This window comes from Aethalodelphis obliquidens, unplaced genomic scaffold, assembly GCF_003676395.1.
Source record: "Aethalodelphis obliquidens isolate GAN/ISIS:26980383/991018 unplaced genomic scaffold, ASM367639v1 scaffold26, whole genome shotgun sequence".
Classification (NCBI taxonomy): domain Eukaryota; kingdom Metazoa; phylum Chordata; class Mammalia; order Artiodactyla; family Delphinidae; genus Aethalodelphis; species Aethalodelphis obliquidens.
Window position 1 is genome coordinate 5,395,501 of NW_020837970.1, and position 22,382 is coordinate 5,417,882.

General features: G+C 44.6%; 1 protein-coding gene across 1 annotated transcript in view; it reads right to left on the reverse strand.

Moving 5' to 3' along the window:
• Positions 1 to 1,498: 1,498 nt before the first annotated feature.
• ALDH1A2 (aldehyde dehydrogenase 1 family member A2) overlaps positions 1,499 to 22,382 on the reverse strand; it is a 333,819-nt gene continuing 312,935 nt past the window's right edge. Inside the window, exons 12-17 of the mRNA XM_027123141.1 lie at positions 15,152 to 15,254; positions 13,316 to 13,500; positions 11,208 to 11,372; positions 10,375 to 10,532; positions 9,988 to 10,062; positions 1,499 to 3,387 (exon numbers count right to left, since the gene is read on the reverse strand). Of these exons, the coding sequence (XP_026978942.1) occupies positions 3,315 to 3,387; positions 9,988 to 10,062; positions 10,375 to 10,532; positions 11,208 to 11,372; positions 13,316 to 13,500; positions 15,152 to 15,254 (759 nt within the window). The 3' untranslated portion in view covers positions 1,499 to 3,314. The remainder of the gene's footprint in view (positions 3,388 to 9,987; positions 10,063 to 10,374; positions 10,533 to 11,207; positions 11,373 to 13,315; positions 13,501 to 15,151; positions 15,255 to 22,382) is intronic.

Genomic DNA, 22,382 nt, shown 5'->3' on the forward strand with positions numbered 1-22,382 from the left:
GGCCGACCCCCATCTGACCAAGTTACGGCACGTGGTACCTGCTCTTGCTGGTCCATCCCCTATCACAAAAGCATGCCTTGGCCTCCCTCACCTCTGTGCCTCTGCAGGTTACTCCTTTGAGCAGGATTGCCTTCTTCTTGCTCCCTTGCCTACTGAAATTACATTCCTTCCTCAAGCCTTGTTCAAAACCCACCTCTTCCATTCACTTGTCTCTGACTGTCCTCTTTTCTTGGGTGCCTTCCTGTTTTAACGACACACTCCAGTAGAGTCCCTGTTCCTTTCTGTTCTTTACTCCCTACATTGCAATATTTTTGTCTTTTATTATCTAAAATGTCATTTAAAAGAACGACACTGTCAATATGAATGCACTGAGGGTGTTTCGGAGGAAAAGGTACAATGAAGATCTCAGGGGTTAACAGAAAGACTGTAATTATGTAGGGCTGATGACAAATCACCAGTTGGTGTCTCCGTGTTGGTTTCATTAATGACACCTCTCTTCATTAATGCCCTCTCTCTTCATTTTCCTTTATGTCAGCATCATAAATGGATGAGGTCTGAGGGACTTTATGCTCTGAAGAACTATCAAATTATGCCTTACCTTATTCCGGATTCCTGCTATCTATAACATCTACTTGGCACCTAACAAAGGACTTTTACATGATTACTCTGTGTCCATCTTGTTCTCATTTTCTCTCCAATGCCCGAAATATTGAACACGAGGTAAATTTGCAGAAAGCCTACAGCCTACGTTTCAGAGTTCACCCCATGCCCCAGGGACGGCATTCTCCGACGCCCAGTTTGTTCCTCTGAGGAACAAGATACCAGCAGTCAGAGCAAGGAATCCCAGTCCAGAGCAACATGTCTCTCCCTGGGTCTCACTTCCTTTGTGTCTAAGTCATCAGTTTTTGTTTTTGCTTCGCTTGACCAGGACTTGGGTGGGGAAGCACGGTTGGAAGGAGGGGATGTGCAGGTCTAAAGGGTGGAAACCGCTCTCCAAAAGCACAACCCTGAGAACACACAGAAAGCAAACAAGCTCTGGCTGGTCCTATAGTCACCATTTACAGCTTCCTTTCTACAGCTGCAAAAATATTACATCAGGTTGTCAGTTTTTGACTTTGTTCCACTTCGGTAAATAAAAATAAAGCTACCGATAGATGCCATTAGCGAATGTGAGCTCTCATCACGTGGTCCATGTTTGTGAGAACAGGCCTGAAGACTCCTCTACATGTTAGCTTTCACAGAGGCTCCTTTGGATGAAAATTGTCATTTCATATGTTTCATACATGGTTATACTTGTTTGCCACACAGAACTGTATGTATGCCTGGATTTTAAACAGTGTCAGAAATAAGGGTCTTGTTTACCTTATGGCAAGAATACCCTCCAAATTCTGCTCAGTATCCAGAGGCAGCAACATACCTGAAAAGCCCAGCGGCTGAGAGAAGGACCTAGATGGACTCGGTGTGACACAAAGACACTGATAAACACAGCCAAATGATCCCGAGGAGTACACAATATAAATGCTTTATTGCTAGCACAGAGGTTTCTTTTTTAAGTAAATTAAACGAAATAAATCTTCATTTTCACATTCTATATTGCAGTTCAAAGGTAACTAGCTGGTTAATGGATATGTTCACTGGGACACAGGCTATAGGAGGAGAGCATGACATTCACACGAAAGAACTCAGAAATGTGGCATCTCTCAAGGCATCTGGCCACTGTCCTTTGTCAATAACAGCAAGGAGAGGTTTCTTTAAAACATCATGAATAGTCAAGGGTTATAAATAGAAAACCGGTATGGTTAGAAAGCAGAAAACCGTTAAATACAGAAGGCTATATATGTGTTGCCCATATTTCATATATTCTAGGTTATGTTTGGTACTTTTAAATAAATGATCTTCATCTAGGTTAGAGAACGAATTGGATTTGGCAGCTGGAAAGAGGGAAAAAGGAAAGGAAGCTGACACTGCCCATGTCAGAGATGGAGCCTTCAGTGGAAAGCAGAAGAGGAACGTGTGGCTGGAGGAAAGGGAGCCAGCCTGCTTCATGCTTCCCCCTTGGGAAGCCAAGAGCAAGAGTGGTGTGTGGACGAGCCACGGGCGTGACAAGTGGAGATCTGGTGCAGCGTGGCAGTCGTGGCACACCGGAACTCTACAAATGGAGAAGGAAACCTCTGAGCCTGGCCAGATTTTCCAAGGTTACTGCCAGTTGACCTAGGGCATGGGAAGCTGAAGTCACACCCACAGCACTGGGACTGGGAGGTGGCGTGCACCAGGGACAGGGACGGGGTGGGGGTGGGAGGCGGAAGAAGCTATAGATTCCAACTGCAGAGATAATTCATTTAGTATGAATTGTCAGCAGTATTGGAAATGGAATTATTTCTACAAGGCACCCAGCATTACCTTTTTCCAAATTCTCAAGCCTGCTCAGATCAGTTTTTGGTTGATTTTAAAGACGAGCTTTGGAAAAGATCAATCCATGAAAAACAACCCACCCCGACTTATTCCAGAATACTCAAGAAGGAATTAAATGCACAGATGCGCGCGCGAACGTGCACACACACACACCCCCCTCTCTCTTACCCCCTCAAACCATGCGGTGATGAGCTCCGAGGCTGTGAACTACACATGATGATCGCTGGAGCTCCATCTCCTGATCTTTCACTCCTGTTATATGTGGATGTAAGAAAGCCAGACTGGGTCAGGAATATCCCAAGTTCTTTCTCCTTAGGACATCTGCAGTGTACCAGCTCCTGGCATTTTCAGTCTGGTCTGGCTCTAACTAAAACCATTTCATGTTTTGCTTTGAAGAAATGGATGACATGAAATGGTAATTTGGCTGCAAAACCTTGGAAAATTGTTCCCGGCCCAAACATCTGCCCCAGATGAGCTCAGCTGAGATCTCCTTGGAGGAGCGGGAGGGGTGCGTGAGCAGGGAGAGCCTGGAAGGGGGAAATGAAGACAATGGAAAGGCTACCTTTGCTCACAAGCAAAGTCCTTTGTGACAGAAGGCATCAAATAATACAGCTCCCTCACCCCAGAAAGAAATACTGGGTATGCCCCACAGCTACTCCTCGTGCCTTTGTCCCATGTTCCCCAATGTTTGGTACTGTTAAGGTGATCCCTCACAGGGTGCCAAGAAACCACGCCCAACTGGTTTGCTTTCTTTACGCAGCGAATGGCCTGGCCTACCTGCTGTCATTTAAATCTTAAGTAAGGACTGAGTATCAAGTTTGGGTTCCTGAGAGCTGGGCCCCACAGGGAAAGCAGAGGGGGAGAGTCGTGCAGGCTGGCCTTCACCTTCCTTCTTGGCCATCTTAAGAGTTCTTCTGGGGGATCTTTACTGTCACGGTCTTAACTTCGGAGTACTCTCGCAAACCAAATTCTCCCCTGAAAAACAGAAACGGGCTGTATCAGGTACCAGAGGCCCAGGCAGCTCAGCATGGGCTTTCCTCTTCAAAAACCCTGTTCCAACCACTGGACGCCCAGGATGTGCCTGTGCTCTAATGGCTCTCCTCGAGACCCAGTCCACTTTACCTGAAAGAAAACCACGAGGGTCCTCTCGGCTTGATGTTCTACATTCCTTCTCACTGGTCCTTCAGTTTAATAAGCGGCAACAATACCCAAAGGCCCACCACAGAAGAGTACAGATCACACGCAATGCCTTAAAGACAGAACCCTGAACAAATACCATCTGCGGCCTCCACAGAGTCAGGGGAAAGAGGAAATCAAAACCACGGACGGGAAAGGAATTGGGAAGTGTGAGTCAGCTGTCTCCCGCGACCTGCCCTCGGCCACTTCCCCTCCTGGCTCATGGCACCCTCTGGGGCCTTGATCAGGGATTTCTGTCATCAGGCAAACGAACGTTTATTGCACTGTTACTATGGGGCAGCACCGTGCTGGGCCGGGTGCAGGAGAAACCAGATAATCGGCCCGGCCTCTGAGGGGCCTGTAGGTGGCCGGGCCTGAGAGGGGGGAGGGGGAGCCAGGTCACCTGCCTCAGCGGGCCTAGGAGAAACAGCCCCTCCGACCACTGCCTGAAGGGCGCTGGCATGTGGAAAAGCCTCACTGCTACGGTGCAGTGAGGTGCTCCTTTCCTTCATGTCTCTTCTCTCGTTCCTTCTTATTCCTACCTCTCTTTGTCTTTCTTTCTTTTCTCGATTTCATTGTCACATCAAGCATGTTCTCTTAATTATTTTCTGCAAAATACTTGACATTTTCTTCTTCTTTTCTTTTCAAAGTCACTCCTCTGTGAAGCTTCTCCTCAAGTTCTCAGCAGAAGGAGTGCCCCTCCTGCTCTGTGTTCAGAGCACCTTGTACCCACCTCTACCACAGCCCTGTAATACCAGGAGGGAGGGCGGGGGTACTCTGTCTTGCCCACCGATCTGCATCTTCCTGATCTTGCTTTCTGTCCTCCCCCAAACCTAGCATGCGGCCCACAGCATCAGGCTGAAAGAAAGCACTTGATAACTGTGGGAGCAAGGAAGGGGGGCCAGGCTTCTTCCTACCCCCTCTTCCCCAGTTCTACCCTGCTGACTGACCATCTCTGCCAGAAAAAAACATGAAAGAACACTTAGAGATATATTTGAATAAGAAAGGATTAAGACAGGCCGTTTTTAAAAACAGTCTTATATAAAAGGTATAAAGTTACTGCAACTGGGCTTTACAGCGAAGGCCCGCTGTAAAGGATTCATTCTGCTTCCCTGGCCCGACACAGAGCTGCCCTTGCTGTGCCAGCAGCTCCTCTGAGCACCAGGGCACCTGAGTGGTCGCGCCCCCCTCCTCCCCCACAGCCCCCAGAACATCAGCGACTCAGGCAGCATGCTGCTCTCTCTCGTCTGCACTGGCCGTTCTGCTTGCAGGAATGGGAAGAATAAGCTTGGGATTGCCCCACTCAGTATGTGGCTCCCTCACCGGCTCTGTCCAGGCTGTCTCTTTATTACCAGCTCAGCTCTGGCTCTCGCTGGCCTTTCTCCTGCCCTTGGGCAGCTGTGCATGTGTCTCTTCATCACGGACATCATCTGCCTCCTGTGTGAAGTGTGGCTACTCCCTTCTTGTTCCCTCGCTTGTGCACACTCGTGGGGCAGACCCTGAACCACTCTCCTCCCACTCAGATCTCTAACTAAGTTGTGAGGGATGTAAGAAAGTCTACAGAGCTAGAAACCTTGCTTTCGAGTGTGACTGCCGGATCCCAAATCTCTGGGTGCTCAAAGCAATGGAAAATTCTGGACTGGAGGTGCTCCTCTCTCGGGTCCCAGGCGGCCATCTGCTGCATGGCCGGCACACAGCCTGCTCCGAGATGTTGGAGTGGACTCACATCTGCCATGAAAGGAAAGACTGCCCATGGGCCCAGGCCTCAAGGAAAGCCAATGAGAAGTCTCAGGGCAGCGCGTGGAGCAGAACACTGAGGGTGGGGATCGGCAGACAGGAGTGCCAACTCAGCTCTGCATTAAACTGGCTGTATGACTCCAGCTGACTCTCTCCCTCCTCTTGGCACCCAGTCGTCTCTCTGACATCAGTTCCTGAACCTTATTATACACATACCACCCATGAAGCTTGCTTAAACTGTAGGTTCCTGACCATCTCCCACCAAAGATTCTGTTCCAGTAGGTCTAGGGAGGAGCCCAAGAGACCATGAGATGGGTGGCTACTGGACCCACTCTTTGAGCAACACTGCTATAAGGTCTCTGAATCCAATCCCTAACGTGGATTCTTCAGCTATTTCGCCATCTCATTCTAGGGTCTTTCTCTCAAATCTACTAAAATTTTTCTCAATCCAGTTAAATTCTGTGGCACACAGTTCCATAGTTAAGGAAGAAGTCCACTACTGCACAAAAGGCAGACGTATTGTTATTGACATGCCCCAATCTCTTTGTATAGTCACCTTTCCAGCGGGGCCATGTGTCAGGGCACAGCACATTTAGAAGCCTGTATTCCTGCTTCTTGGCCAGACTAGGTTATATTCCCAAAGATGAACCAAACTCGGCATACGTAAAGGTAAGGTAAGACGTTAGATCTGGGTGTCTCTCAGCCAGCCATTTTAGGAAGTCACTCAGACTCACGCATAAAACAAATAAGGATTTCTGCTTAGGGTGTATATTTCCCTGCCCTTTTCTTTGACTTACAGCAGCATTTCTCAGAGCAGCATCCCCAGACCACCTGCACGAGAATCATTCCAGAAGCTTGTTAAGAATCTAGGTCCTGGGCCCTAGCCCAGATCTACTAAATCAGAATCTCTGAGAGTGGATCGCCAGATAGGCAGGGTTAGAAAGCCCCTCTCCCAGCCTACAGGTGACTTTCTGTGCATACGCAATGCTGTGCACACACACACTGACTCAGAGCATCTGAACAACACTTCTCGTCTTCAAAGCGTGTGTCCTTAGTTTTTAAAATGCTGAGGTTCACAGCGTTCTTTCCATCCCCTAGGTTTGTGATACATATTTTATAGCTTGGACTCTATGACCCCTTGTCTCAGGAGAGCTTAAATGAGACGGAAAAGGATGGGAAGGCTGAAATAGATGGAATTAGCTGGACAAGCAGAACGGAGAGAAACTCAGCCCAAGTCTCTGACCCTGGGAATTAGAGGCCAGCCCATCAGATAACCTGTAGAGGGCAGCCCTCTCCACAGCTCTCTGTGGGGTAGCACTCAGGGGCTCCAACAGCCTTCCTTGGAGCTCATTTCCAGAAAATGCTACTTCCCTTCCCTGTTCCTCTTAGAGGTAGGCAAAGAGATGTCAGGGACCAAAGCTGCATGGAGCCTGCAGGCCGTGAGATAAACAATTCTGTCCAAGTGGAAGGCTAAGCAGAGTTTCCAGGACTGTATTAAATGAGAAGAAGAGTGGGGAACCAGGACAGGGCAGGTTCTTTTATCTGAAGCATTTCCTACCACTCCAGGTCATTTAAGGAAGAGAAAACATGTTTTGGGGGCAAACAGGAACAAAGACTCATATAATTTAGATAAGATGAAGTGAGTCTCATCAAAGAGCACTGCTTCCTAATTATTTTTTAACTGCACTGGGAAGACCAAATCACTACTGTGCCCATGAGACGAGTCGAGAAAGGCCACTGTTCTGTGTGGTTCTGACACAGCCAAACTGTCTCTTGGACCTTCTTTCTAGGCGAGGGCGATGTTTCTGACAGGAAGAGACTGCGCCTGAACAATGTCCCAAGCCCGAATCCTGGTAGGAGGTTTGCCTGTGATGGGAGTCCAGGGCTAGCCTGAGATGAGAAACCATCAACCAGCAATTAGTTATTTCAAGTGTATTTTATGCCCATGATGCACCCTGTTAATGATCTGTAACAGTCAATGTGAGCAGCATTCCCAGAGCCGGCGATGGCCCCAACATTTCAGAGGCTGGGAGAGCACAAACACAGGGGCAGGAAATGAAAGAAGTTGAATGCATCTTCAAAAGTGGAAGCAGAAAGTTAAGGCCATGTGCAAGTTAAGAAGAGATACTTAGAGTACATGAAGACTTTATAAAAGCTGAAGGAATACTAATAACTTAGCAAATAGGATCCAGACTGGGTATGGGTTCTGGCTATAAAGCAAGTGGGAGGTACTGAAGGCCAGAAGCAAAGGTTCAAGCAAGAGCAGTTTCTCCCTTTCTTAATACATTTATTAAGAAAAAGAAGGACTGCCTACGTAACAGTCATCTACTTGATCAATAATGATGATAGTAGCTCACATTTTCTGAAGGTTTGCCAGATACCTTGCTGGATGTTTGGCATACATGATTCTAACATTTAATCCTAACAGCAACTCTGTAGGGTAAGTACTATCTATAATTATTCCCATTTTATAGATGAGGAAACTGAGGCTCGGTGAGATTAAATAGTTTGTCCAAGGCTGCACAGGTATTAAGCAGCAGAGCCAGGGTACATATCTGTGCAGTGTGATTCTAGAAACTCTGCTCTTAGCCTCAAAGCTGTATCTACTTCATGGTTTAATGGCTCGGGACTAGAGATTACCAGCTACAGTATCTGAAGATGTAAATCCCCTGTGCTAGTCATGGGTTCACTGCACTTCCCCCCAAATACCATACTTATTTCTCCCACAATGCCTCTGCTAACTCTTCCCCCACTGCTATCCTGTTTTGCCCACCAACCATGAAAAACTATTCCTCTCTCCTCATCTACTCAAATGTTCCTCTCCTTTAAAGGCCAATTCAAATCCGTATAAGAGATCACATCTAATGGTTTCCTGGACTTCTCCAGCTCACAACGATCTCTATCACCCCTGCATTCCTCTACCACTCCACAGGCTTTTCTGGAATTCTTTTGATTCTTTCAATGTTGTATATTTCATTTATCCAACAAAATTTCAAGTAATTTAATGAGCTGCACCTTCCCCTACAGACCAAGCATCATGCTTTGCACAAAGTATGAATGTGCTCAATACTTTTTAGCAGATTGATTGCGAACTAAGCATTTGTTCAAAAAAGTATGCATTCAGTAATGCCCGAGGGAACAGGCATGGAAGATGTTTCCTCTTATGAGTCACAGGATTTAGAAAACATGGATCTAGCTCCTTTCGAAATGAGGGAAAATGAAAGTTTTTTGGGACGAGGGGAGATGTCAGCTCAGGAAGACCCTAGCTACCATTCATTCCCCGAAAGCAATTCTAAAAATCCATTCGTATGTGAAGTTGCAAATGCAATCACTCTAGTTTTCCTCTGCCACAGTCCCATTTTTCAGGTCCTCAGCATCACAAGAGGGCAGCCCAGCTCTGATTCTGACCCGGAAGACTCCTTATACCTGGTTCCCATGCTTCCTTGGCCAGACATCACAGAAACTAAGCCACTAAAATTTAGGTTCAAAGCTCAGATCTGCCACTTACTGGCTGTGAGACTTGGGCAAGCTACTTAACCACTCCAACCCTTAGTTCCTCATCTGAACCATCCGTAAGATAAAGATAAATGTATCTATCCCATAGAATCACTGTGAAAAGCAAATGAGACAATGTTAGGTAAGAAGGCAGAATAAAGCCATATGCAGAGCAGGCATTTAATTAATACCTATTATTGCAAAATCCTTGTAATGGGTCATCTTCCTGTGATCTCTGCCAAAACATCCTCTATACACCAAGAATGTTGGCCATAAGAACGTTGGTATCCCCTCAGCTCCCACAGTATGCCCTTTAAAAACCCTTTGAGATTGGGTTTAAAGCAACCTCTCCACTTGTATCTTCAGCAAGTCTCCTCCATGCATCCTGTGCCCTAGGCTCTGCAGTCCCAGACTCAAAGATCCTATAGGCACTGAGCAGGTGACAGTGAGTGAATTGGGTATGTGTAAAACTAACACAGCCAATATTCAGTTCCCAGAAGCAGGCATGATGGGGAATAGGGAAAACTGCAGAGCTCACAGCTGTAGCAATTTTGCTTTGGGGAATGAAAATAAGCAAGAAATCTAGGTTTTTATGGAAAGTCTCCTCATTTTGAATGTCAGGTAAAGGTTTTTAAATGTTATAAGGAAAAAAAAAAAACCAAAACATTTCTCTAAGCCAGATTTGTCCCTGGGTGGGCAGTTGGTGACGTCTGTTTTAAACATGCCAAACTCTGTTTTGTGTCTGGACTATTCTGTAGTTGCTATGCCTTCATGCCTTTGTTCTTGCTATTCCCTCTACCTGGAATGCCTGCTCCTAAGAAACTGAAATGTTATTTCCTCTGTAAAGTCTTCTGTGACCTCATCAGGCAAAATTGATTGATTTTTCCTCTGTACTTAACAAGATATTTGACATACTTGCATAATAGCACCTATTACATGGAATTATTGGTACATGAATTTTTCTCCATTCCCACTTAAGGTAAGGGTATTATTGTGTTTTATTCATCTTTGTAATGTGTGCTTTGCTTATACATTTATGTTTTCAACCAAGTGTTTGTTTAGTGAATGGATGAGAGTAAGAGAATTCACTGATGCTGTTGAGTGCCCCTCTATGCTGCTATTCGCAACCCTGTTTCTCTTCAGGCACCAGCAACTTTGGACACTTACATTTCTCTCCCATTTCCAGACATCTTGAATCCCCCAAAGGGACTCTGGGCATTTAAGGCATTGTAACAATTGATCCTGAAAGAAGAAAACATGGTACTGTTAGTGTGTATTCTGCTTACACAGAAACAATAGCACTGGCATGATATTTCTTTTATAAGTTCTATTTTTTAATTCCTTTTTCCCCACATGAAAGTTTTATAATTTAAGATTGACTTTGACTTCCTGATCTAGCCAATAGGAAGTATCCCTTCTCAGGGTGAAGTCTTCGGTCTCCCCCATCCTTCCAGAGCATATGCTTTTATTTCACGCAGGCTCTGGAGAATTACAAGCCCCCTCCCACCCTCATGGAATGTGTTATGGCCAGAACGAGACTGACTCTGGTCTTACCAAACAGTCCCAGCTTGCATTGCAGAAGACACCGTGAGGGCCTTGTTGATGTCATTAGTAAAGACAGCTGCTACAAGTCCAAAGTCTGAGTTATTGGCTCTTTCAATAACTTCATCCATAGTCTTAAACCTCAAAATTTCCTGAACGGGCCCAAAGATCTGCAATAAAATAGGTTGACCCAACATGGTTGCTTCACCATCCTTTCACCTGTTTTCTATGTTTCAAGGCAAGTTTATTCTGCCTTCATCATTTAAATGATGTTTAAGTTTAGCAAAACATAACTGTAAAAATATCCCAAACTTTCCCAGAATAAGATTACATAAGTCTACCCTTAGAGTTTAACTCCTCCGCTCCCCCACCCTGCCTGGCAGCACTTGATTCCACAGTGTGTTCTAAAGCTGTGTTCTCCATGATCCCCCAGGCACTGCTCCAGAACTGAGAACTACCGCTCTGGAGAGGTGGCTGATCTGCAACTGGTCCTCTCCTGCAGAAGCGCGAGGATGCTTGGGTGCTTTCTATTTCCTGCTTAACAGCCTAATGACCCATATTTGGGGGAACTGAACTGTTGACAATGTATCACTGAGACCAGTGATTGGCTTTTATGATGGTTCTGTTGGCTAATAACAATTAAGGCACATCACCTGGCCTCCGTCTAGCTTGCTTGCCTCTTTGTCTAACTTCTTTCTTGAAACTGGGGATTTTCATAGCCATGTTTATTGCTATTGTACAATGTATATAAAATACAAAGAACTAAACCTCTAATATTGTCTACTAGAAATGCCCTGGAAACCATCCCAAGGAAGATGTGGCTGCTGTTAAAATCTATGTGATACCTCCTCCTTGGCGATCCGCATGTCGTCAGTGACGTTGGAAAACACCGTGGGCTCGATGAAAAACCCCTTTCGGCCCAGCCCTTTGCCTCCACACTCCAGCTTGGCGCCTTCGGCCACACCACTCTGGATGAGTTCCAGGATCCTGTTGTACTGTTTCTTATCAATCTACAGAAGAAAGTGCCTGATGACTCCAAGTAAAATCTTCTATGAAAATGGAAATAAGCATGTGCTCAAGAATCTCTCTCATTTGTGATTTTTGGCCAAAGCTTCATTATACCTAGTCAAATCATATGGAACTGCTGTTAATTAACCATTTTTGACCTGTGAAAAAGGGTAATTTTGTATGGTTCAACCTAATACATCAAGAATTCCAGTGAATGCACTGCTCTGATGATACTGACAAGTATTAAGTACCAGTTCAAGAGTTAAGCAATATTTCTAAATGATGGAGATACTGGCTAATTGATTATTCACTGTTTACATAAGTAAAAATTAACCTTACAAACAAATGAATATCGGGGTATATTTTTATGGAACTACTGTTATACCATCAGAGGAAAGGATTAAGTTTAAAGAGTGAGAGCTAGCGTCCTAGTCCATAAAATAAGGTCATTCTCGCCCCCCGCAAGCCCCCAAGTTATAGACTTATCACTCAATTATTATGGTAAATAAAAAAGAAACCTACATTCACCTGAGTTTGAATTGCTGTTACAACTTCAATCTTCTCTCAAATGGTCCCAAAACTAAGGAGATATTGCTTCTTATCAGGAAAACCCATGCTCTAGTGATCCAGATGAGATCTGGTCTACATATTCCTTTAAAAATTCTCAGTTCAAAACCAGAGTTCTAACTGGAAATATACCTTGATGACCACGGAGAACCTGCAGAGCTCAAGAGTGCAGCCAGCAGGGACCTTTGTGGCCCTCCTCATCCACCACAGTGCATGAAGCATTCAGAGTAAGAGAGAACTATATGGCAGAAGAGAGAGCAGACAGCTCTCCATTCCCTACACAATTACAAACTGCACGTGGTCATCCCAGAGTAGGTCAGGTTGGTGGAGAGAATCCTTGGCAGCTGGTAAAAGTATAAATGGGTTTCTGGGAATGAGAGATACCTGCCCTCCTTGACTGTGGCACCTGTGGGGATGTCTTGACTCCAGCAGTTAAGGACTGGGACTGGGTTCTAGTCAAGATCCATCTTGCCATGCCTGGGTCCTTTTTTGGAGCTGAGAGACTCCAACCTACCCCCAAAGTTCAAGATATCCTTAAGGCAATCCTAATCTCTCGGTTTTTCAAGGATAAAATTTAGAAACAGAAAGAGAAGCACAAGACGTAAGCAAGCAATGCCTCACTGGCTACATTTCCAGCCATGAAGACAGATGAGGAAGAAGAGTAAGGGGTCAGCAGAAGAAGGAAGATGATGCTTTGTCGGGTTCCACCAGGGTGTCTGTTTCTGTGTTCATAAGAGATTAAGTAAAGAAAGGGCATGTCCAGGACATGGAAGCAACCTAAGTGTCCATCGACAGATGAATGGATAAAGAAGATGTGGCACATACATGCAATGGAATATTACTCAGACATAAAAAGAAATGAAATTGAGTTATTTGTAGTGAGGTGGATGGACCTAGAGTCCATCATACAGAGTGAAGTAAGTCAGAAAGAGAAAAACAAATACCGTATGCTAACACATATGTATGGAATCTAAAGAAAGAAAACAGGTTCCGAAGAACCTAGGGGCAGGACAGGAATAAAGACACAGACGTAGAGAATGGACTTGAGGACACGGGGAGGGGGAAGGGTAAGCTGGGACGAAGTGAGAGAGTGGCATGGACATATATACACTACCAAATGTAAAATAGATAGCTAGTGGGAAGCAGCCGCATAGCACAGGGAGATCAGCTCGGTGCTTTGTGACCACCTAGAGGGGTGGGAAAGGGAAGGTGGGAGGGAGGGAGACACAAGAGGGAGGAGATATGGGGATATAAGTACATGTATAGCCGATTCACTTTGTTATACAGCAGAAACTAACACACCACTGTAAAGCAATGATACTCCAATAAAGATGTCTAAAAAAAAAAAAAAGAACGGGCATGTCTGTGATTTCTCTACCTGGGGTCCCTGCTCGGTGGTGGGGTCAAAGGGGCTGCCCACTATGCGCCTCTTAGCCCGCTCCACGCTTCTTCTCACAAACTCTTCATAGATGGACTCCTCCACAAAGATGCGAGATCCTGCAGTGCAGCACTGGCCTTGGTTGAAGAACACACCCTGGTGAGCCTGCTCCACGGCATAGTCCACTACAAGAGGAAACAGCCATGCTCTCAACACTGCTTTGCCTGTGGAGGGGCCTAAGGGACCGACCCTCTTCCCTCCCCAAAGCCCCAGGTGTAATGTCATGCTCACCACAGAGCAGAACTGTGAGCAGCCCAGTGAAAAGCACTGGATTGAGAACACAACTTGGTTCTAGTTCTAACCAGACCCTGACGTTATTGGCTGTGTTAACTTGGACGTCTTCACTTCTTGGAAAACCTTTCTTCTGTAAAAAGAGGGATTAGACCACGTTATCTATAACAGGAGTCTCAAACCCCAATAACCAAAGGGGCTGTGTAGATAATAGTAAAGCAATGTGACAGAGACTCAGAAGGGAAGTACTACCTTTGGCTGTTGCTATGCATAAACATAGCCCAGGGTTGCCAGATTGCCAGTTTTAAGAAAAAACGGAAACCAATATTTTGTGTAATACTTAGAAGTAAACATAGCCATACCTTGCATTTGGCCTATAGACTGCCAATTTGCAATCCCTAATCTATAGGACCTTGCAGCTATACTTTTAATTAGTATTTTGGCAAATTAAACTGTGACAGCAATGATTGTCTTTGAAGACGCTCAATTTCCTCTATATTTACATGGAATTGTATAGTAGCATATGGTAACTCGTCTTCGTCTCATGTGAAAATAAGAGATACTAAATAATACTCAATATAGTATTAATAAATCTGGTGTCTGCTAGTTGCTAAATGACTCACTGACTGAATGAATCAATGTACTGTGGAGTGCCTACACCTTAATAGGAATTTAGGTACAGAATCCTGATCCTCTTGACAACTAGTATACAGCTGAAGCTGAACTTGCAAATTCCAAGCTGGGGCTGAAATTCAGCCAATCTGCTTTCTGTTCTCTGATCTCTCTAGTAGTGAAATTGAGGAAGCAGTGCTGCCTGGCAGGATGTGAAGAAGAAAAAGGATGACTGAAAGAGGTTTTGTAATTTCATTCCCTGGCAAGTTTTTCCAAACATGAGGAGCACACCCGTGCAGAGTGGACTAGAGAGCATCCTGCCTGGAGACATGGGGTTTCTAGGTTATAGCTCTAGGCCTCTGTAGAGTCCTACTGCCAAGGTGTAATCACCTCCAATTTAGGTCTATTCATACAGAACTGACCATAGTGTGTTGTCATCCTGACTAAAAGCCATGGGGGCAACAGAAAGGCGTGGGGATGGCTAAACAGAGAAGGGGGTGTGGGTTTGGGACAATGTTGGTAGAGCTAGTGAACTAAAAATTTTTAATGATCTACAAAGCCACCAGGCATACATGAGACGTTTCAGGTTTCTCGAATCTAGGCAGAGGTTACATTTCCAGTGTTCAGAGGCTTAAACCACTGCTTTTTCCACTATACAATACCAACCAGGCCTTCACCTCTTCTACCCTATTTTACAACAACACAGAGTCAAAATGGCTTATTATGTCTAGAAAACAAACTCTGATTGTCAACTGATAAGTGGTCTTTACCAATATTATTTTGTCCTTAAAAGGAAGGGTCTAGATTTTTCTCCTTGAATGCCACTTAGCTTCAAAGACCTTTTTCTTAGTGTCCTGTTGAAAGTGGAGATAATAAAAGTGAGCACCGCAGGCCAGTATGCCAGGGCATGTAAGAGATCTGTGGTTGACTTACAATCAGCATCTGCAAAAATAATATTGGGACTTTTCCCTCCAAGTTCCAGAGTTACTCGTTTCAAATTACTTCTTCCAGCTGCTTCTTGGATAAGCTTTCCAACCTGAAAGAAGGGAAATGGAGAAAGGTTTTGCGCACCTTGCAGTTGAGACCGTCAGTGGCCAGAGCCAGCTGTGGGCAACAGTGGGACACAGCAGTAATGGATCCTGCAGGGCAAAGCACCCACCGGATACACAGGAATGAATCTGTGGTCAACTTGCGTGGACAAGAAATAAGTCAGTTGGGATGCAGGTTAATGTCTGTTCTGAAGTGAGCTGGAAGACTGCTTTAGTATCATGATGGAAGGAGCAAGGAAAAGGGAGTTAAACCTGGAATCTTAATCACTGAAAGATTTCTCTAAAAGACAACTAGCAAGCAAAATGTAACTAGAGATTTTCCATCACTGCATTGTGGCTTTTAGCTTTGGACTCTGGCCTCCAGAAAAAAGCCAACTGGCTCCACTTGAAAGACGTGATGAGCGTAAAACAAACTCTTTAAGTGCCTCCAAAAATGCCAGGTATGACTTTAATCACATGGTTCAAATATATATATTGATGTGATACCTTTGCTTCTGCCTAGGGCTATAGTAAAAGGATTCCAGAAAGCTGAGGATCTGTCTTTATTTGTGCAGTGCCTATTTATCTAGAATCCAAGCAAATAGAGGCTGAGTTTGAAGAAAGCATTTCCCATTGTGTAGACTCACAATGCTAATAAAATTGAAAGCGTCAAGATGGAAACACGGATGCAGCGCCTAGAGCCCCCTTTCAAGGAAGAACGCGCTGCCTCAGTGACAAGGAATGCTGCCAGCTCCTTCAGAGTCACCTCAGCTGAAAAGAGCTTCCTTGCCCAAGGGGACGCCCTCCTTCAGGTGTCCCACATCCACCGCCTGATGGTGGCGGTGGTACCACCAGGCAGCTCTGAGAGACCACGTCTGCTCCACCACAGCCAGGTGCTTGGCTGAGGCCATCAGGCCTGCACTGCAGCTCAACTTCCCGTTGTGTCAACTGCCCTTTGGCTGGGACCCCTAATAAATAACCTGCATGGCAAACTCCATCTCAGAAACCCCTTCCAGGGCACCTGGCCTGTGACAGGGTGCTGCCCTATTGGAGGGCAGAGGTCACTCTACGGAAAGTGCTGGGCCACCCTATAGCTCTTATAGGCAGTTTGCCCTTGTTGAGATGAAGACTGCTACTTATGCCTGGAATCCTACTGAAAATAAAGTATTTTAAAAAGCTGGGGAAGAAAAATGCTAAATATATGCTGGACCCCTCTGGTCCCTGCCTGCGATCCTCAGGAAGGACGGGTAACTCCTCAAGCAGTGTAGTAGAGCAGTGGTTAAGAGAAAAGGCTCTGGAGCCTGGGTGTTTTTTTTTTTTATTGATTATATCACTTAATGACTGTTTGACCTTGGGAAATTTTTTATCTTCTCTGAGCCTCCGTCCCCTCCTCTGTAAATGGAGCTAGAAACAGTATCCACCTCAGAACTTAGGTGTCCTGAGGATGAAGTGATTTAGGGTCGACAGCCCTCAGAACCCAGACTGGCACGCAGTAAGCGCCTGCACCAGTTAGCCGCGTGCAGGTATGAGAGGCCAGGGCCCCTTCTTCCACGCTGGGCGCAGAGAAATGGAGGTGGCTGTAGGGGGCAGAACCTTCCAAAGCAGGTCTCCTCCCAGGGCCCCTCCACTCTCTGTGCGTGTCAATTACCTCAGGAAAACCCCGAGGAAGCCCTCTGACTTGCCACCAGTCTCCAGTATTGCTCATTAGCTGGGCTAAATGCTTTACATGTTTTTATTGTTACTCTACCTCATGCCAAAACACTTTTAGAAAATATACTCTCGTTCTGAGGAAATCTAACTTCAGTGAAAAAATAGTGATGTCTCTGAAAGAGGTAAAATTAGAGTCTCTTAGATGCAGAACACTGTTACTCATCAAAGGTTTAAGAAACACCAACATCTGGCCCTAAGGATTAATGGGCAGACGTCAGCCCACAGCCAGACGGCCCTTCCCCACCGGGCCGGCTTGTTTCTCTTCAACCTCAAGGTAAACCCCCTAGGAAGATGGGCTAATAAAGGCCCCGTTCTCAGGCAAACATGCTCTCCTGCAAGAGGAAAGTATGGATACACAAAGGAAACGAGAATCTGGCCCTCCATCCTGGCAAGAGAACAGCAGTCAGGTAAGATTAGGACTGAAGCCTGAGACCCTAGCAGAGGGGAACACACACGAGGGCAGCAGGGCAGTAGCACCATGGGGCGTCCCTGAGGAGGCTGTCGCCTGCAGCTGCCTGTTCTGAGCAATTCTACTGTGCTTGTCTCTCTCTGCCCTGAGGAATCCATATCAACTGAAGGGGACTCATTTCAAAGTCCAGGAAGATAAAGAGACAAGTGCTTTCTCAAAGAAGATAATCACTGGACGTCATGAACATTATTATTAATTATATTTAAAAAACTAGCATTTATTGAGTTGGTTTATATCAGACATTTACATGTATTCATGCATTTAAGCCTCTCAAAAACCCTAAAAAGTAGGTATTATCTCATTTTAAAGAATATTAAACTCAGGTTCGAAGTCAATGGATGTTACCAGGTTACCTGGCAGTTACACGCAGAGTCTGCTGGACTCTGTGCAGGTTGACTCCAGGGCCCAAGTGTGGATCACTTCCTCTCCTTCCCGTAACCTCCTCCCAGCACTCTGCCTTTCCTTCTATATTTACTGAGCACCTAATGCATACCACATACCACCAAAACCTTATCCCTGAAACTCCAAATTAATTTAAAAGTGAGGAGGAATATCACTTTTTATAGATACAAATAATGATCACAGTTCATCAGTTACAAAAGGTATATTCTGCCTTCAGACTGACATTTGAAAAACAAACAAAAGCAAGGAGAAATCACGGATTTTACACATAGGAAGATGCTGAATAAACGTGTGGAGTTGGTAAAGAGAGTGCCGACTCACTAGCATTACATTTCTGTTAGCTCTGCTCCCTGACATTCATCAAAGTGCTCTATGGGTTGATATTTGTTGCATTAGGAATGTTGTCCAATGATTAGTATTTTCATGGCTACAGTAACTATACAAAAATCTTGCTCAGTCTATGGTCATCAGAGAAGAATACCTAAAGAATAATTTTTCCTGCATGAATGCTTTGCCATTTTTTCCTTAGAAACCAAATTCGTGCTAAACACCGAAAGGCAAATCTCAGATGAATAATGATTTTCCTTTTCATCTTTGGAAGAAGGTCAAGTTGCAGCCCAACCTCAAGAAAGAACTGGGTGTGTTACGCTACAGGAGAACCACTTCCATCTGCAGTGGCCTCAGGACAGGACACTCTGAAAAACCCCACTTGTTCACCAATTCCCTTCATTCAACACTTATTCCTGGTTCTCCTACTATGTGCCAAGTGCAATGCTAGGCACAGTTCCTCATCCACAAGGAGCTCACAGCTAAGAGGATTCCCATGTAAACCTAACAGGTGTTCAATAAGTACAGAAAACTTTGGGCCTGATTTAATATTAGATCTGAACAGTGAAATTATGGTTGTGCAGCATTTTGTTATAACCCAGAGTCAGGCTCCTCTGGGCCTCACCTACAGAAGTGGGCTAGGTGTAAAAATCTTCATTAATTATGTGATTGGGTATCATCATCTGCCTTCCCATAATACTCTCAGTTTGCAGGTCAGACTCTCTTTGGAGAACATATTACTACTCATGAATTCTCCCTGCGAGTGGAACAAGGTTAAGTGACCCTGAAGGGAGGCACTCCTCACTGTTATTACCATAAGGGGGAAAGAGACAATAGGAAGAATAGATGCAACTCCAAAGCAGGGAATTCTTAACAGGAAAGAGTAATGTTTAAAAATAAAGAGCTCATGTGAGAGCCAACTCTTACAAAATATGATAGGTCCTGTGCAAACCAACCTAAAATATTACTTGTACAAATCCCATGCAAAGGTTTCCAAAGTTAAAATCTATGGGGTAGGAAAGTCCAGGAAAGAATGAAGTACAGACATCAAAGAAAGGCCTGGGATTAAGTGACCCATCTTAGATAGAAAAGTAGTAAGTTCCGCGGGGATATGTATGTGCTACGCCAGTCATATTTATACACGACTACAAGGTGGGAGCATGAGGTGAGATAAATGAGGCTGCCAGGATGCACAGGTCTTCTGAGTGGTTCAAGTCAACAGGGGTGGACTTCGTAACACCAAGCCCTATTCTGATAAATAGGCAACCTGTGAGATAAAACAGAGAAATACACAGTTTGAGAAATTAAATCTTGTATGTGAACACAGATTAAATAGAATAAAGCACAGAGAACAAATTTTGACCAAGTTCATCATTATCTTTTTTTTCAAATCAGAAAAGATTTCACAATATACTCTTATTATATACATCCTGTCCTCTCTCTGACAACCTAGCTAATTATAATCATAACCAGGTTTATGGATGACAGGAGTGAGAAGACCTAGTTACTATAGGTTCTGGCTTGGCCTCTAACTAACCTTTGATTTGGGGAAGCCACTTCACCTCCTTGGGCCTCAGTTTCTCCAACTGATGAACGAAGACACAAACCAAGCAGTTACGCTGGCCCTTAGTACCCCAGTTAGTTGGAAGAGTTAAAAAAGACTCAGGGTCCCTGCTCATTCTGAGAGTCTGTCCAGAAGAATCCAATTCTTCTGGATTCTTCTTGTCTTACTAAGCAGACCTCGCTTTTCATAGAGGCACCACAGCTGCACTGAATGGTAGATAAACCTGATCTTTTTCGGTTTCCCACAAAGAGCTCATTATGAAAGAGTAAGTGATAATGTTCCTATCATGGGGTGTCTTAACTTGGCACTCCCTGCAGAGTCTCTCAGCTGTATCTGTGTACCTCAAACAGGCAAGGGCGAGGAACCAGGGGCTCGCCCACACATAATGGAACTGGGCTAATTCTCAGCAGGAATGTTGGCACAAATCAACTCTGACTCCCATCCTCATTCTGAATAGTCTTCACGATTGATATCAGGAGTATCCCTGGAAGAGCCACAATGTACCAGAATCATGCTCACAGCAATGCAGCAGGGTAGGAAATGCAATTTGGAGCTTTGCATGGAAAATAATTTGTTATACAGGACAAAAAAGACCATGGAAGGCTTTCCGTGCCCTCTTTATTCAAGGCTGTTGCTCCCTGAACAGAGTTTCTAAAGTCTGGTAAATTTTTTCTTTTTATTCATTAGTTAATTACCCATATTTCTAGGATGGGCTTCTTCTCAGAGATATTTCTTTTTCTTGATTAGTTAAGTATACATATTGGCGTGGATTCCTTCTCAGAGATATGCCACCTTTTTTAAAAGATGGAAAACTCTCTAGTAGAGATCTCAGTAAACAGGTTGAAGATGAATGCTTTTTCCAATATATTTTCCTTTCTTAAACCCCAAACAGATTGACTCTGTGCTTCTTTCCTCCTCTCCTTTCTTGATTTTCATTGTGCTACTGGTTCTATGATAGAAATAGAAATGCCCAAAATATGTATAATTGGACATTTCTTGTATTTCTGAAATATCCAGAAATAACAGACCAAATCAGTCTTCGCAGATCTGCACCAGAAAGTCACAGGACCAAGGCATCTAAGCAGTTCCTTTAATTTAAGGGATAATAGCAATTTCAAAACTTTGTGAAATTCAGATTGTGAAAAACAATGCAGCCTCTGACTATGCTTCCAGCCCCTCTCCTCCACCACCATCCTCACCACCACACACTCATCACTACAGCACATGAAACTACTTGCCCTTCCTGGAATATGACCATGTCTCTGTAGTAGCTGTTTCCTCTGCCTGAAATGTCTTTCCTCTCCTTGCTTACTCATTTTTCAGCCCTACCTTTGCCACTTCCTCTGAGAAGCTAGCTTTCTAGATCCACCCTGGCTATAGGGTTTGGTTTTCCCACTTTTCTGATCCCACATAACTCTCATACTGCTCTTGCTTAATAGCTGTCTTCCCTACCAGACTGACCGTCAGCAGAGGGACTCCTGTGCACGCACATGCACGCGCACACACACACACAGATTGTCAGCAACATTTGATGAGCCAATGGGCCAGAACAGGACAGCTGCTCTTGAAGTCTCTGGAAATCAGAGACTATGAAGTCTTCAAGGAAACAGAGGTGAGCGATTAGAACACGGAATGCCTATGTCCAAGGCTTTTGCCTTGACACCACTGGCAGAATGATTTTGAGCTTTCCTCTTCTTACTTATCTTTGGCTGAAATTTCCACATCTTTAATGAAGGGGATGGCTTCATGGTTCTGACATGACTGCATGTTGGAGCTCCCGGAGCACTTAAAATCGTTTTCTTTGTCTGGGCTCTGCCCCCAGAGATTCTGATCATCTTCGTCTGCAGTGGAGCCCGTGGGCATGGGTAGTTTAATGTGCTGCTAGGGTTAAGAACCATGGAATTAAAGAATCCTTAAGGGCGTTTCTCTCATACTGTCTCTAACCTTTCATTGTTGGTTCTGTTTTCCAATTGTCGAACATTATCATTTATTGAGCACCTATTTTGTGCTGCTTGTTCTCACAAACATTATTTAATCCTCATGGTGATCCTGTGAGGTAAGAATTATTACCCCATTTTAGAGTTGAAAAAAAGCATGACTCAGGTCAAGAAATGACTTGCTGACAGGCACCCACTGAGTGGCAGAGCCAGGACTGCTTCTCTTCTCCAGATGTTCTCCTGGGGTTATATACCCTCTGCTAATGAGCAGAATTCTGATGGCTAAACACACCATCCACAGCTAACACATATTCCAGAGCAACTGCCCTGTACCCTTAGCCCTCTTTCTGATACATAAGACTCTCCCTTTTAATCTCAAATAAATTTAAAAAATCAAGATTTTGATTTTGGGGGAGGGGCTCTGCTTTGATGGGAAGAAGCCTGGAATCCTCAAGTCAAAGGTACTACATGTCCCACTAACCAGGTGGACTAAACGGATGGGCTTCTTAGGATCGGTTCATTCTCAGCCTGAGCTCTGAGGAGATAAATCTACTGCAGAATGAATCAAAGAATCTCAGCTAGCAGGCAAAGACTACAGCATACTGTTTCCTATTCTTCAGCACTCAAGGTTTTATTTAAGTATTAAACAAGAAAAGGAAGAAAGCACATAATTTAAAACCTGTACATCCAAAGGTTTTGACACAACAAACTGGTATTTTTCATTCAA